Raw genomic sequence first — 15,399 nt, 5'->3', positions numbered from 1 at the left:
CTTTCTCTTCACCTATTATGGCTTTTTACTCTACTCCATGTCGCTCATGTCCTCTCTGAGGTGCAGTAGTGGAGATTCACATGAGTTGGTTAGAAACATAAGGTCATATATTTCCCAATACTCTTATGACAAAGTTGTAGATGGTATTTTGCCCTCCCTCTCATTTTTTTTATGCAGAAAGCAAAACGTCATGCTTTTGGTTTGATTCCTGATCTTTACCTCAGTATTCCGTGCTCAGCGTCCATTATTATTGATAAGCATTATTTGGTACAAGAGCATCACTGCTCAAAGTTTCTGGTTTTACCAACGTATACTATATGCGATACAGAGTAAGTAAAAATATTGCCTATAAAAACTTGTTGTCTGTATTGTCCTGAAGAACATTTAAAACAAATGCAAACGTGGCCAGTGGAAATTCCACAAAGTAGTAACTAGATCAGTGGATCTCATCCTCTGAGCACCGGCACTGCTGGATGATTTGTAAAATCTCGGGGAGCTCTTCAGACTGCAGGCAACTTTTCCCACTCACTTGAAGCACTCTCACACTCCTCACACGCACAAACCCACCTCACTTACTCGCTTCTTACACACTCACCCTTTTTCTCAGCACAGTCCACCTTCACCCCACCACTGTCACAGTGCACACTCATTCCCTTTCTCTATTGTACACTCCACATTAACGGCGAGGAAGCTGTGATCCACCTTTCCTCTCTCTCCTCTGTACCGGGCTGAGAAGTGATCAAGCAGAGCGTATCACAGCCTCTCCCATCTCCAGACAGCCCGGGATGAGGCAGCTGAGCTTGTTTCCTCTGGAGGCCGCAGCACCCTTGGCAGAGGGTCATGGCAGCCCATGGTGCCATGGCCCTCTGGTTGAGAAACACTGCTCTGAAGGTTGCAATTTATGATGGTGATTAGGAATTTCCTACTTCACATACTGTACATGTAACAATATGAACAAATAGGCAAATGCTCCACATTTCTGAAAAGTCATCATCTACTAGTTGGTAACAAGAAAACTGCCATGGTGCTATGATGTGATAAAGAAGTATGCGGTGGAAGCATTTTTAGCATATATGAATATTATGACTCTTTCCTACATATTATGCTCTATTGAAGCACAAGTAAAGAATAAATAAGGATCTATACTGCACAAACATATATATATATATATATATATATATATATATATATATATATATATATATATATTAAAAACAATAATGTATACGCTGTTGTATTTTCTTTGGATAATGTAGCCATTGAAAGCTGAGAGATTTGGGTGCCAAAAGCAATGCATTGCAGTTTTCCGACATGACAGAAATCTTTTGGGCATTGAAAGAGTTTTCCTTTATAAGGTAAAAAAGCTAAATAAAAAGAAATACATGTTACCCAGTGTAGACTCTGTCCGTTTAGAGGTTGGAGTATTAGTTGTAAATGAGAGTGAAGTTGTCCGATATGCTGCAGTTAAAAAATAAATAAATAAATAAATATATGGAACACTTTATGTTCATAAAGTGGTGTTCTGGGGCATTACTAGAAATATGTAAAGTTAGGTCCGGAAATAATTGGACACGACACAATTTTCATAATTTTGGCTCTGTACGCCACCACCATGGATTTTAAATGAAACAACCGAGATGCAATAGAAGTGAAGACTTTCAGCTTTAATTCAAGGGGTTGAACAAAAATATCGTATGAAACGTTTAGGAATTGCAACCATTTTCATACACAGTCCCCTTATTTCAGGGGCTCAAATGTAATTGGACAAATTAACACAATCATAAATAAAATGTTAATTTTTATTACTTTGTCGAGAATCCTTTGCAGGCAATGACTGCTTGAAGTCTGGAATGCGTGGACATCACCAAACGCTGGGTTTCCTCCTTTGTGATGCTTTGCTAGGCCTTTACTGCAGCTGTCTTCAGTTGTTGTTTGTTCGTGGGTCTTTCTGCCTTAAGTTTTGTCTTCAGCAAGTGAAATGCATGCTCGATCGGGTTGAGATCAGGTGATTGGCTCGGCCATTGCAGAATATTCCACTTCTTTGCCTTAAAAAACTCCTGGGTTGCTTCCGCAATATGTTTTGGGTCATTGTCCAACTGTAAAGTGAAGCGCCATCCAATCAACTTCGCTGAATTTGGCTGAATCTGAGCAGACAATATATCTCTATACACTTCAGAATTCATCCTGCTGCTTCTGTCACATCATCAATAAACACTAGTGACCCAGTGCCATTGTAAGCCATGCATGCCCATGCCATCACACTGCCTCCACCGTGTTTTACAGATGATGTGGTATGCTTCGGATCATGAGCCGTTCCAAGCCTTCTCCTCCTACTTTTTTCTTCCCATCATTCTGGTACAGGTTGTTCTTAGTTTCATCTGTCCAAAGAAAGCCGTTCCTGAACTGGGCGGGCTTTTTTAAATATTGTTTGCCAAAGTCTAATCGGGTCTTTTTATTCTTGAGGCTATGAATGGTTTGCACCTTGTGGTGAACCCTCTGTATTTGCTCTTGTGACGTCATCTCTTTATGGTAGACTTGGATAATGATATGCCTACCTCCTGGAGAGTGTTCTTCACTTGGCTGGATGTTGTGAAGGGGTTTTTCTTTACCATTGAAAGGATCCTACAATCATCCACCACTATTGTCTTCCGTGGACGTCCAGGCCTTTTTGTGTTGCAGAGCTCACCAGTGCGTTCTTTTTTTTCTCAGAATGTACCAAACTGTTGATTTGGCCACTCCTAATGTTCCTGCTATCTTTCTGATGGATTTTCTTTTTTTTTTAGCCTAAGGCTGCCTTGTTTCACTTGCATTGAGAGCTCCTTTGACCGCATGTTGTGGGTTCGCAGCAAAAGCTTCTAAATGTAAATGCCACACCTGGAATCAACTCCAGACCTTTTACCTGCTTAATTGATGCTAAAATAACGAAGGAATAGCCCACACCTGTCCATGAAACAGCTTTTGAGTCAATTGTCCAATTACTTTTGGTCCCTTGAAAAAAAGGGGGCTACATATTAAAGAGATGTAATTCCTAAACCCTTCTTCCAATTTGGATGTGAATACCCTCAAATTAAAGCTGATAGACTGCACTTTAAGCCCATATTCATTATTTAACTGTAACTTAAATTTATTTTGTTACACAGCCAAAATAACAAAACTTGTATCAGTGTCCAATTATTTCCGGACCTAACTGTATATATATACAAACATATAATGTATACTCTGTTGTATTTTCTTTGGATAATGTAGCCATTGAAAGCTGAGCGATTTGGGTGCCAAAGCAATGCATTGCAGTTTTTCCGACATGACAGAAATGTTTTGGGCATTGAAAGTGTTTTCCTTTATAAGGTAAACAAGCTAAATAAAAATAAATATATGTTACCCAGTGTAGACTCTGTCCGTTTAGAAGTTGGAGTATTAGTTGTAAATGAGAGTGAAGTTGTCCGATATGCTGCAGTTAAAAAAAAAAAAAAAAAAAAAAAATAATATGTGGAACACTTTATGTTCATAAAGTAGTGTTCTGGGGCATTACTAGAAATATGTATGCCACCACAATGAGGGAATAGTTGTTCCAAGTTCAGAAGTTTCAAACAGAAGTTTCTTTGGAACAGGCAGAATCCATGCAATAGATATTTCAAACATAAGCAGGGTATAAAACATACTGTAGGCCAGATTGTAATGTGCTTCTACTTTGTAGCAGTCCTCTGAATTACTTAAGCATAAAATAGATCATTACCCTTCAAAATTCTTGCTGTGCTCCCAGTTAACTTAAGGTATTCAAACCAACTGAAAACGTGTAAAAAGTGGCTAGAGATCTGTAGCTTAACATTGCCCCATGTATATGTTTTTTTGTCAAGAAAACTAATAACTCAGGTAATTAGGCTGAAACGGGACAGTTGTGTCAGTTACTGGGTCGGTTTTACAACTTTGTTGTATTTATCTTCTATGGCCTCTTGCAATGTTTCATGCATGTCTCTGCATTTACTTGTATTGCCAGGTCTGTGTGATAAAGAAGAATGCAGATCGTGTGTTCGTTGGGTTCTCAAAGTTCTGCCCTTGCGACATATGAAGTGGCCAGGTTTTCAGAGCAACACATATCTAAACAAGTTGCCACAGTGCTAATTAGAACTTGGTCAATCGGTTCATTAAGTGATAATTAGAGAAAGGATGAACACCTAGCATGTGGTTTGCTGTCGAGGATTAAATGTGGGGAGCCCTGGTGCGGAGGGTGTGAGTGGGCTAAACCTCTGCAGAATACCAAGAGCAAAGATCACAAAAACCTTTCGTCATAACGTGGGGAGAGAGCCACATCTGAGGCATGTCTTTGGGAAAGGCCACCACTTTGTTTTCAAAGAAAACTGGAAGATTTGTTTCAAGAAAGAAAAGCCTTGTAACATTTGGTGGCTCATAATGCCTCATGGATATTCATTTAGGCTTGAAAAAGTAAAAATGTTTTTGTTTGTAGCGCATTAAGAAATGAATCTCACAGTGTGTACATATTATTCATCTTGTCTTTCATTAAAGCCTTCCAAGCGTCTGAAAAAGTACACTGAGAAGAGATGAAATAACAAGAGCTGTTCTTTCTCCAGCAAATTCTACGTATTCTCTCAGGCAAGCACATACAGGACAGTATAATACAAATGTCATTACCAGCTGTGGTCTCTGGTTCTGTTTCTGGCCTGGGTGTTGTTGCAAGCTTTGGAATAAACGGAGTATCACTGGACACTGTGAACAAATGCTTACAATGACTACTTTGAGATTTGGTGTTACAGTAAATAAACTACAGTATGGCACTGTTCAGCAATGAAGGAGAATTAACTCAATACCAAGAGCCAGATGCACTAAGCTCTGTTAAATCAGTGCAGATAATGTCAGGTTACCTAGATAGGCAACAAACCTTATTTTTCCAGAGTTTAACAAGTATCTACTAAGCAAATTATATGCAAAAATAACAGCCACCGTTGAACTCATTAACATAGGGTTTTGCTGGAGGAGAGCAAGAGAGAGAGAGAGAGCAAAGCAGCACACCTGAGATACCTGGGAGATATGCTAATAGGATATGCAAAGTATATTTTACTGACTGCAATGAGCATATCTCTCAGGTACAGTATCTCAGGTGCGCAGCTTTTTGAGCACTTTTGTCTCTCCCCAAGTTGTTTCAAGGTGGGTTTCAGCTTATATATATTGCTCTTGGGACTCCAGTAGAATAGGACTATTATAAATAACGGCAGGTTAAATCCCTGTGCTAACATGAATGGATATGCTATGTTAGAGGGAATGTCTCTTTTGCCTCTAAGGAGTAGCACAGGGTTAACGTTGGGTTACTTGCTTCAGTGGATAGGCGTTATGATTAACCTAACGTTAATTTAGGTTAACATTAGGTTAAATAACCTAACTGAGCTGAGTGCATCTGTGCCCAAGGGTGTTACTCATTAACCAATGATGGTGGCCCTGCACTATTGCAGCGGTGCGCAGAGTGGGGGGCGCAAGATTATTCAGGGGGGGGCGCAGCAGTTGCAGAGGCCCCGCGCTCTTCTCCCAAGGCATTTAAATTAATGGCGGGGGATCGCGTGAGGCCTCTGCAACTTCACTTACCTTCTCTTTGGGGCCGCGTAACCATTGCAACGCAGCGTCAAATGACGCCGTGGGGTCATGTGATGTCACGTTGGCATGGCAACGTGATGTCACGTGACCCCGCGACCTCGTATGACGCCGGGAGCCGGAGAGGAGGTAAGGGAGGGGGGGGGGCGTGAGTAGGGAGGGAAGCAGGAGGGGATGCGCGAGCAAGAAAGATTGCGCTGCACTATTGCATGGAAACTTCCAGTAACGTGTGAGCTGTAATGGAAACTAGTTAACACGTCATACACGTGATACTTTCAGGTTATTTACAATACAATAGAAGCTAGCATAATAAGTAAAAAGAGGATATGATTTTTCAGCCACAAATAATGAACAGGCAGAAGAAAGGTGTGGTCATAAGGAGCATGAAGTAACGACTAATTACAGATCGAGTAAAAAACTAGCAAGGGTATTGATTTAATTCATGGTATTACCTAGAGTTATTTTTTCTTGCTCATAGGTGTGAGGTGCCTCAGTTGTAATTATTTCAGAAATAAGCTGTCTGCTGTCTGAGGTAAAATATAAACAAATAAAAATGAGAGTTGTTAGAAAAGAGGGGGGATAAAAAAGGTCAGTTGCCGAAATACGAATGGCGTTTGCGTAAAACAGATAATGCTTTTACCAGGTTCAGCTTGTGGTGCTTCTGTACTAGGAATAGGTATTGAGTGAAGTGATGACGTTTCTTTTGGAACTGAAAGAAAGAATCTAGGTTATACTCGACTTGTTTGCAGTTAAATTGCACGATGGAAAATGCAGTGATTAGACAGGAATAATAAGAAGCAGTGGCATGAAGAGAGGATCAGTCACTCTGGAACAGCAGTGATTGAGTCTGCGGAAAGAAACTTTGCACTGTTAAGACTCAGTAGAGGCGAGCTGGTCACAGATGTATTCTCACTCATAAAATCCCATTGGCAATGGAATCATGGGGCCTGTTTCAAGGAGACGTTGTTAATGCCAAGTAATGTTCAGTACAAAAAAAAAATGGTTCTGTCAAATGCAAAAATGTTATTTCTTAGGTGGAGTACATTTGTGCCATTAGAAGCTGGAGATTTCATTGCAGTGTGAGTGATGAAAAAATGCAGCCAGACATAAAATACTGTATGCTGTACCATTTATCAAACTACCGTCTAAAGTTACTCATTGCTATAAACTTCTATCAAGAGTCTGTTCTACTAACTCCTTTTATTGCCCATGTAACCACTTTTGAATCCCTCAAACGTATAGTTTATTGTAATTCAGTCATTTTCAGCCCGCTATTTGGGGCAGTCATGCGGAAAATGGTTAAATTGGAAGAATGAAACATGGTCACCCATATCCCACTGAAATAAAACCAAAAATGTTTCTATCATTGCAGAGTATTATTTTAAATACTTTATCGTTACACTGTAGCTGCTCCAAAAATGATGGACATTATTATTATTATATTCTGCAGCATTCCTTTATGGCAATCTGTCTTTACAACTGAAGGTTAGGCTAGATAGTTATAGAAATCTATAAAGCAAAACAATTACACTTTGGGGGTTCTTCATTAAACTGTGATAGTTCTGATCGGGGCACTAACGCACTTAAACGCCAATGACAATAATGGGAGTTTTTGTGCTATAGTGCCCCAGCCTGCATTTACGCAGTATAATGGGTAGCCCCTTTAGAATTTGAAACACTGATATGCTTCACTGCCTTTGGTAAGACAATCACTGGTAAGACAATCAGCACCACAGCTGCTGGTGCTATATTGGGAATTATTGTTATGGATTGCTGGAAAAATAAACTTCAAATGTCAAATCTCAGCTCCTCTGCAAGTCATAGTTCAGTGGATTAGAACAAGATGTACAGGACCTGCAATGGAAGGCAATAATTCAAGACAACAAGCTATAAAAAGGGATGAACATCTGAAACTTAAATACACATTTTCAACAGCAGTAACACAATAATTGGACATGTATTAAGATACACTGTGGCCTACATATATCCAGGAAGTATTGTTTCTGAATAAATGTACTGATCAGATGCTAATAATGGAGGGAGAGGGAGAGGGAGAGGGAGAGGGAGAGGGAGAGGGAGAGGGAGAGGGAGAGGGAGAGAGAGAGAGAGAGAGAGAGAGAGAGAGAGAGAGAGAGAGAGAGAGAGAGAGAGAGAGAGAATATTGCACAGGTATGGTCAAAGTAATGTCTTGTGGTATGGTAACAATGAGTTGACTTCCAGTGAAAGCTGAAAAAGAGGTTCCAAGATCAAAAAATAAACAAAATCCTAGAGGTGTTCGTCGGACACACATGCTAGAGGTTGTTATGAGAAAAGATGCCTATTTTGAACTCATTGGGCGGTGTGATGTATCAACGTAAAGAATGTACAACTAGATGTTTGTTTTGACACATTGCTCCCTTTTCTGTTGGCTTTTTCCTCAAATGTGGGAAGTGTTTCCTACATTTGATGCATATTTTTAGCTTGGAACGTTTATGCCACTCAGACCTGGTACTGGATTTGTTTAGGCAAATAAAAGAGAAAAAATCTGTGCATCATGAAACTCCTCCCTAACTTCTGCCATTGACCATCCCCAAATTGCAAGCTGATGTATATGGCACAAACAAATGGATATATTGACCAAAGAGATGAAAACTACGCAATTTGCCATATATTTTGCTCTAAATTTACCTTGATATATCACCCCCAATGTTTTCAATTGTGCAATGTTTTGTAGCACATGCAAGTTCTCGTTTCTCACTTAGGACTAGATCCTCAGAAGATCGCTAATTTTTAATGTTCCATTTTTTTCAATTTAACATATCGATATGCATAATGCGTCTCCCCAAAGGTGCCGAGCGCAACGGTGTCCTGGCACTTTCCTTAACAATAACTGATTGACACATTTTTAACGGACGCTTGGCTTACTCATATGCAAATCATATGGTAATGAGCAGTTTACCTAATGACGGAGATGCTCCTTTAGCGCCTTCCAAAAGCTGCCCTTACTCACACCCAGACTCTGATTATCATTGAGTTGTTTCTTGGAATAGTCTAAAAGCAATGTAATGAGTATAGGACCTAACTCTTTCATTACAAAAAGTTACCTGTGTCATACAAAGATATATACAGTATATTAGGGATCCTATACATGTCTGAAACACATCAAACTATATTATAGTTGTTAGTGATTAAAGTGATATTTTTATGTGAACTAATATGATATATAATGTAATAATGACTGCACAAAGTATGGGTGTACAATAATGTATATCCATACATATCTCAGACAATATAAATTAATATTTCATTTTTATTAAGGATGTCCTTCCTTAATTTATTTAAATTGTACATTAATATAAATGAATATGCAATTGTACATCCATACTGTACGTTATACAGTCATTATTACATTATATACCATGTCATTAAGGAAAAAATGTAATACGTGTAAAAAGGATACCTTTCTCATTATTATAACAAGATTTGCATTATTTGATAACACATGACAATCTCTGTTAGTAGCGCTGCCTTAATAACGTGCCTTAAAGGTTGTCCAATGCGCATATGTAGTGTACTGTAGTTGAAAACACAGGTAAATAAGGATGGTAGTTTTGCTAATGGACCTTATTTATGCAAATGATTCGCTTTAACAATCCCCCATTAAAAGAAGGAAAAATAACACCTGTTACCTCATTTGGTAAGGTAACATTATTTCTCCTAATTTAGCGCACTTCTGAGGTTCTATCCGTTAGATCTTTTTCTACAACAGAAAGAGCAAAGCTGTGGTCATAGGTGCAGAAGAAAGCAGTACAGTGCTACAATAATAATAGTGTTTAATAGACAAGCCGTGACACTTCCCCAGATGTATGATTAATGGAATCTTGGGCCTTGAAGCAGAAAGATATTGGTGAATTAGTAAATGGTGACAAAAAGTGCAGTGGTAATAAAAGCACTAATGACTACTCGGTGAAAAACGAGCATCACCAGTGTTTTTTTTTTTTTTTTGTAAGGGTTTGAAAGGGTAGAGTACTGTATTTGGCTGTGATAGTTTGGTTGGTAGTTGCTGGAAAAAAACATAGAGTTAGTTGATTAATGGTGGAATAGTGAGTTTGCGTTGTAAAATAATGTTCAAATACTACTATTCAAGTGACAAATATATATTACCATTAGTATATTATTCAAATGTATCAAATCAGTATATATATAAAAAAATATATATATATATAGCAAATGGAAATATTACTGTATGCTCATTTTTCATTTTTGCATAGCCGTATAACCAACCCCACACTGATGAGACCCATAAAGGTTGAAACGACTGTCTGTGGGTGGGATTGCTGGCTATGCATCTTAACCCTGGCTGTGCTCAAAGCTGTGACCATGCAGCACGCTTAAGCCTATAGGGAACCAGGTTAAAAATGGTTTTGAAGCAAAAAGTGGCACTGTGTGCTCATTTGCATGTCATTTCCCAGAATCCCTTGCTGCAGTGGAAGTGCTGTGTGCTGGGTGATAATGGTGAAAGGCGGGGTTGCAGACCTGTCTAAGACATGCAAATGAGCATACCGTAATATTTCCATTTGCTATATGCTTTGCAGTGAAGGGTTTATGTCACTTTTTTATACCCACCATAACTTAACGAAGTATATATATAAAGTTAATTTTTTAATATATGTATATGTTTCGCTACTCTGTAGCTGAAAAGTAGAGGTTGTGTCATATCAGACCATTTGACACGAGGAAATAAAGATGTGTATATGTTTAGCTCGGATTATTCTTCGCCAGCTGATGCAGTATTCTACCATAGTCTAAATACCAGTATATTGCATTTTGTTGGTATCTTCATTCCCCAAACATTAGTATTAAGGAAAAATGGGAAAAGTCTCATATTTAAAAAAAAGTTTAAAAAAAATGCAGTGACATGGTAACAGGTGTTGTATATTTACAATCCAGCCTAACTAAACAACATATTTTTACAAAATAGGAACGGGGTCCCCCCCAGTTCCTGACATATTTACTGGTGAAGTTGCTGCTATTTCTGCCTAGATTTTAGACGGGATTTAAATTGCCATCCAATGAGAAGCCACAACTGATGATGTTGCTGCTTCCTATTGAACTTTGAGGGAGATTTCCAGCAGGTAACTTCACTGGAGGTCAGGTTATGGGTTAGATGTATTGAGAGTCTGCTTGGTTGGTAGGCAGAGGTTGGGGTCAGATCTCTGGATTTGGTCTTGTCGGTGGCATGGGGATGGGTCTGACAGTGGAGCTTTAGAGAGACTTTGGGAAGGTTTATGAAGGGGTGATTGTAGGGGAGATCATGGGTGTTGAGGAGGGTGGGTGAGGGAGGGGATTTCTCCTTCAATAAACAAAAAGGTGGGGTTTCAGTGACATAAGTAAAAAAGTTTAATTGAGAAATCTGCAGCTCCACCTCCTCCTCATTTAACCTACAGTAAACGTGAGAGCCGTGACTTCCCCCTGTATCACTGCCTGTGGTCCATTTTTCCAAATGGGACCACCCGCAGTGAGGATCCCCGTTGCCAGGGGAAAACATGCTTTGGTTTCCCTGGCTACCCCGGCAGAACAAATCCAAGTCTGGCTACATCTGTACTAGGAAAGACCAAATAACCTTATTATGTACAAGGTTAGAGGAGACGAGGGAGCGGGGGGATTTGGTTGAAACTTTTAAATACATAAAGGATTTCAACAAAGTACAGGAGGGGGGAAACATATTCCAAAGAAAGAGAAGTGCTAGAGCATGAGGCCATTCTCTGAAGCTGGAGGGTGGCAGAGTCGGGGCAAATGGGAGGAAGTAAAAAGATGGTGGTTTCGTGCATATGTGGTAGAGGATTAAACAGTAAGGGAATTAAAAAAATACTTGGGATAGACATAAGGCTGTCCTAAATTGAAAAGAAAGATGAGGATCAAATAGGGTCCACAGGTTTACAGCAGAATGGAAAATGGGCGGATTAGGTTCTTATCTGCCGTCAAATGCTATTGTTTTGTGTGTCAATATGTCCTGCACAATTGGTCGGCTGACTTTTTCCTTATACAGTAACGTCTCAAAAAAGTAAAGAATATAAGAATATATACTGTATACTTTTCTTGAAGCATAATTTGGGCGCATGTCTGTGAACACTTCACATTGTAAATATACTGAACGACATTTTTTGCAAAGATACAGTAGTTACAACAAAGAACCCAAGTCGAGTAGCACAACACTGTATGTTTAATTCATCTTTCTTGTGGCAAGAAATACCGTTGGGCATTAGAATTAAAAGTACAGTACATCACTCAAACATTTCGATCCTAGAATCGATTCATCAAGTGTACTGCTGCGGCCGAGTTTATTCGAGCATTTGCCCGTTCTCGGCCGCAGCAGTAACCTGGCGTGCGCCGGAGGGTGCCGGGCACGCAGCGGAGGAGCGCCCTCCGATCGGGGCTTTCTCCTTCCCGCTGCCGGGTCCGCCGGGTCCCCCGGAACCCTCTGCCGCCATCCCCCACATCGCGGGACACCAGGGCTCCCTCGGGGAACCCTGGACGCGCGTGCAGGGGGCGCAGGCACCCGATGACGCGCTGAGGGAGTGCGGCTAGCACGCCGGGGCATCCCCCGGCTTGCGGTGCTAGCCGTGCTTCAATAAAACGTGTCGCCAGTGTATATTGCTATGGAAACAGTGAGTGGAACAAACTTTCTTTTGCATTGTTAGAGTTTATTCTTCTTGCAAATTGAAACCACAGACTTAGAGAAGCCATAAAGGGAGGATTTTTCTGAGTAGGACACAAAGTCATGGTAACTCCTCGTTGTCTTCTCAAATGGGGTTTAGCAAAAATTAACACAAAAACCTATTTTTGCTTGAATGGAAAATAGAATACGCATAAATAAAAATAAATAAATTAAATTCACCAGCTGCAGTTTCTGGCTTTTCTGTGATGTCTATAGATTCTTGAGTGTACATTTCTTTTTCTCTTGCAGCTAGGAAAACAGAATTGAAGTTAAATGACAACTCGGCGATTACTTAATAGCACTAATAAGAGCATGGTTTTACTAGGCAGCCAAAGAGAAGCAGGTCTAAGAAGGGTGAACGTTGATTACTGAAGATAAAAAAAATATGCCATGGATGAATTTCAGACATTTACAGTATTATGGAGAAATCTGCAGGTAAAGAATTTGACATACGGTAGAATGTGCTGAAATCAAAGCTTGCTAATAATTTATCATTAAGAGTTGGAAATGATAAATAACAAAAGTACTTCTACGTTTTCACGTAAAAAAACAAATGAAAGCAACTATATGCACAAAGACCCGTTGAAGTGAAAGCAATGGATTTGCATGTGATAGCTGAAAGCATTCTACAAGTACATAGTTATCAAGCAACTGCATTACCCGGTGTGGAACTTGTTTCTGCTACAGTGACAGAAGTTCTCTTTGTTGTTACGCTTGGAGGAGACAAAGGTGACTTTGTTGGCAGAATCGAAGGCAGACCTAAAAGGTGCACATTTTTACTGAGGTGATGCAGACCAAACTCAATCACTTATGATCACAAGCTTCTCAATTCTAATAACCAATGACACAACACACAAACACAATCTAACCCCTTTGGACTTTTTACTTGTTATACAGCTCTCTTTTCTGACTACGCTCATTATTGCAATAAAACCAAGAATTACGTAATGTTATGTAGTCTCACTTGATGTAAAGGTTGGAAATTATTCATTTCTGATCTATGTTTATGGGTTGGTGATTCACAGAGTTCAAGCACGAGATTTGCTTTTGATGGATTGCAGCAAATTGCATCCTCATCACCAACCACATTCATATTTGTCAAAAATATTTATTGCCTGTTGTATATTGGGCAGTCAGATCATGGCCTACCAACAGGGAAAACATATCTGCCTCCCATCTGCCATCAGAGCTCACTCTATAACATAGACAAACTGAAATTATAAATACTTTGTTGAGACAGCAAATTGTACAATATAATATACAACTAATCATTTAAAAAAGAAAAATATGTGTGAATCAAACACATTTGAGCACATTCCTACGTCTCTTTACCTAATCATGAGGAATGTTAATTTTAAAATGAAAATAAAAAAAAACATGATTTACCATGGTGAGTTTGATCTTTTTCCAAGCTGGATTCTGTGGTAGGAGCAGAAAAAGGCTGCTTCTCACTGGCAGCTAAAAACAAATAGTTGTAACTTAGATATTATGCCCATGATTATTGTTCTATGATAAGGGTCAGTGCCCTAAAGGTAATAGAAAGGATGATCAATTGGCATGAAAGCAACACCCCCCTAGCACACATGGAAGAATCAGAATAATGTGCTAAAAGGGCAGTCCATGTTTATTCATTATGTGAATAACTTGTGGATGCAGTTAGCTTCCTTAAACTAATGTATTCATTGTTAAAGGAAAAATTATGATTTTTTTGTTTCATTTAACAAAGGATTCATTTTTTTCTGTGCAAGAGGAACCCTGAAATGTTGACTAGTTATTAATTGTTTTGTGTAAGCATGGGCCCCATGGCCCTCTTAATGACCTCATCATATCTATACACACGCTAGTCCTTAAATCTCCTGATCAAGCAGAAGATGAAGGATAAAAGAAGGGTATGGTCCTTCTCAACACACAGTAACATCACACAAAAGGAAGCACAGAAATTAAATGAAATCCTCCATCATTTCATTAAAAGTTGTTTGCAAACTTACTTTGAACATATTTTTTCAAATGCTTATTGTTGTCTGATGTTGTTTAGTGACCAATTACTAAGATTACACCCCAAACATGTCACTGTCAGAAGCTCACGCTAGTGCTGAAACAGACGGTTTCTTCAGACCTTTCTATCCTCTATAGATGCTGCACATGAGTTGGGATGAATATTGCAGATTAACAAAATCAAACAAAGGCAGCAGCACACTTCTAATCTGATGTTCATACATGAATACAGAAGGTGCCTTTACCCAATGTGGTCCTTTGCTGTTCAAGAGGTATGAAAGAGCTCAATTCTGGCATATCTGTGGATACTGGGAGCATCCCTGTTGAAAAATCTATTACTGAATATGATGACGTAAACTGATATTGAAAGTACTTAGACTTTACATAATACATCATCAATATATCTACTGTATACGTGCATCTAACTCATATCAATTAATTGTTTTTTAGTTTAAAGACAAACTGGCCTCCTTCATTTTCAGGACACATGTAATATATTTTTTATAAATATCCCACATATATTTAGAACAAACATACTCTCAAGATGATTGAAAATCTAAAATAAATGAGTTACCAGATGTACTTTGAGGGCTGGTCATTGCCTGCGACTTGTGAATAGTCTGTCTTTCACTTGCTAAAAGAAATAATTAGAATTGTAGTTGCTGCTCTTGAGATTATGACACAACTCCTATAAAATGTATAGTGATAGTAGTGTTACAGTGCTATTACATAATGGGCCATTTTTACTAAGCAGTGCTAAGTCATAAGGCACTTTATGGTCCATTCAGCATCTATTATGAATGGCCCATTATTTTCGTTATTTGAATGGCCCATAACGTGCCTTCCAACTTAGCGTCATCCAGTAAATGTTTGCCCACATGTCTTGCACAATTGTTCAGCTAAATGTTACCCAATAAATTCTTAAGAAAGTGAAGAATATATTATTATTTTTTTAATCCAAAGAACCACACGTCGGGTACAGAACATGTCTGTAAACATGTAGTAGCATAACATGGTCTATTAAATTATCTCATGTGGATATAATTACTTTTCAGCATTAGCAGGAACACTATACCACTCCATTACGGCAACTGTTTTGAGAGCAGCAT

At 39.0% G+C, this 15,399-nt stretch overlaps 1 protein-coding gene across 45 annotated transcripts in view; it reads right to left on the bottom strand.

The window, feature by feature from the left end:
• ABI3BP (ABI family member 3 binding protein) overlaps positions 1–15,399 on the bottom strand; it is a 425,352-nt gene that overhangs the window by 101,546 nt on the left and 308,407 nt on the right. For 40 of the 45 annotated variants that reach the window (XM_075590134.1, XM_075590143.1, XM_075590151.1 and 37 more), the window contains 9 exons: positions 14,865–14,924; positions 13,682–13,753; positions 12,956–13,054; positions 12,476–12,544; positions 6,239–6,307; positions 6,051–6,125; positions 4,648–4,722; positions 3,380–3,448; positions 1,390–1,458 (listed from right to left, as the gene is read on the bottom strand). In XM_075590134.1, the coding sequence (XP_075446249.1) occupies positions 1,390–1,458; positions 3,380–3,448; positions 4,648–4,722; positions 6,051–6,125; positions 6,239–6,307; positions 12,476–12,544; positions 12,956–13,054; positions 13,682–13,753; positions 14,865–14,924 (657 nt within the window). The remainder of the gene's footprint in view (positions 1–1,389; positions 1,459–3,379; positions 3,449–4,647; positions 4,723–6,050; positions 6,126–6,238; positions 6,308–12,475; positions 12,545–12,955; positions 13,055–13,681; positions 13,754–14,864; positions 14,925–15,399) is intronic. The other 5 variants (XM_075590162.1, XM_075590181.1, XM_075590144.1 and 2 more) reach the window with 4 other exon arrangements.

Source organism: Ascaphus truei, chromosome 3 (assembly GCF_040206685.1).
Source record: "Ascaphus truei isolate aAscTru1 chromosome 3, aAscTru1.hap1, whole genome shotgun sequence".
Taxonomy (NCBI): domain Eukaryota; kingdom Metazoa; phylum Chordata; class Amphibia; order Anura; family Ascaphidae; genus Ascaphus; species Ascaphus truei.
Note: the sequence above shows the minus strand (reverse complement) of the source record. Positions and strands in the feature narration are given on the sequence as shown.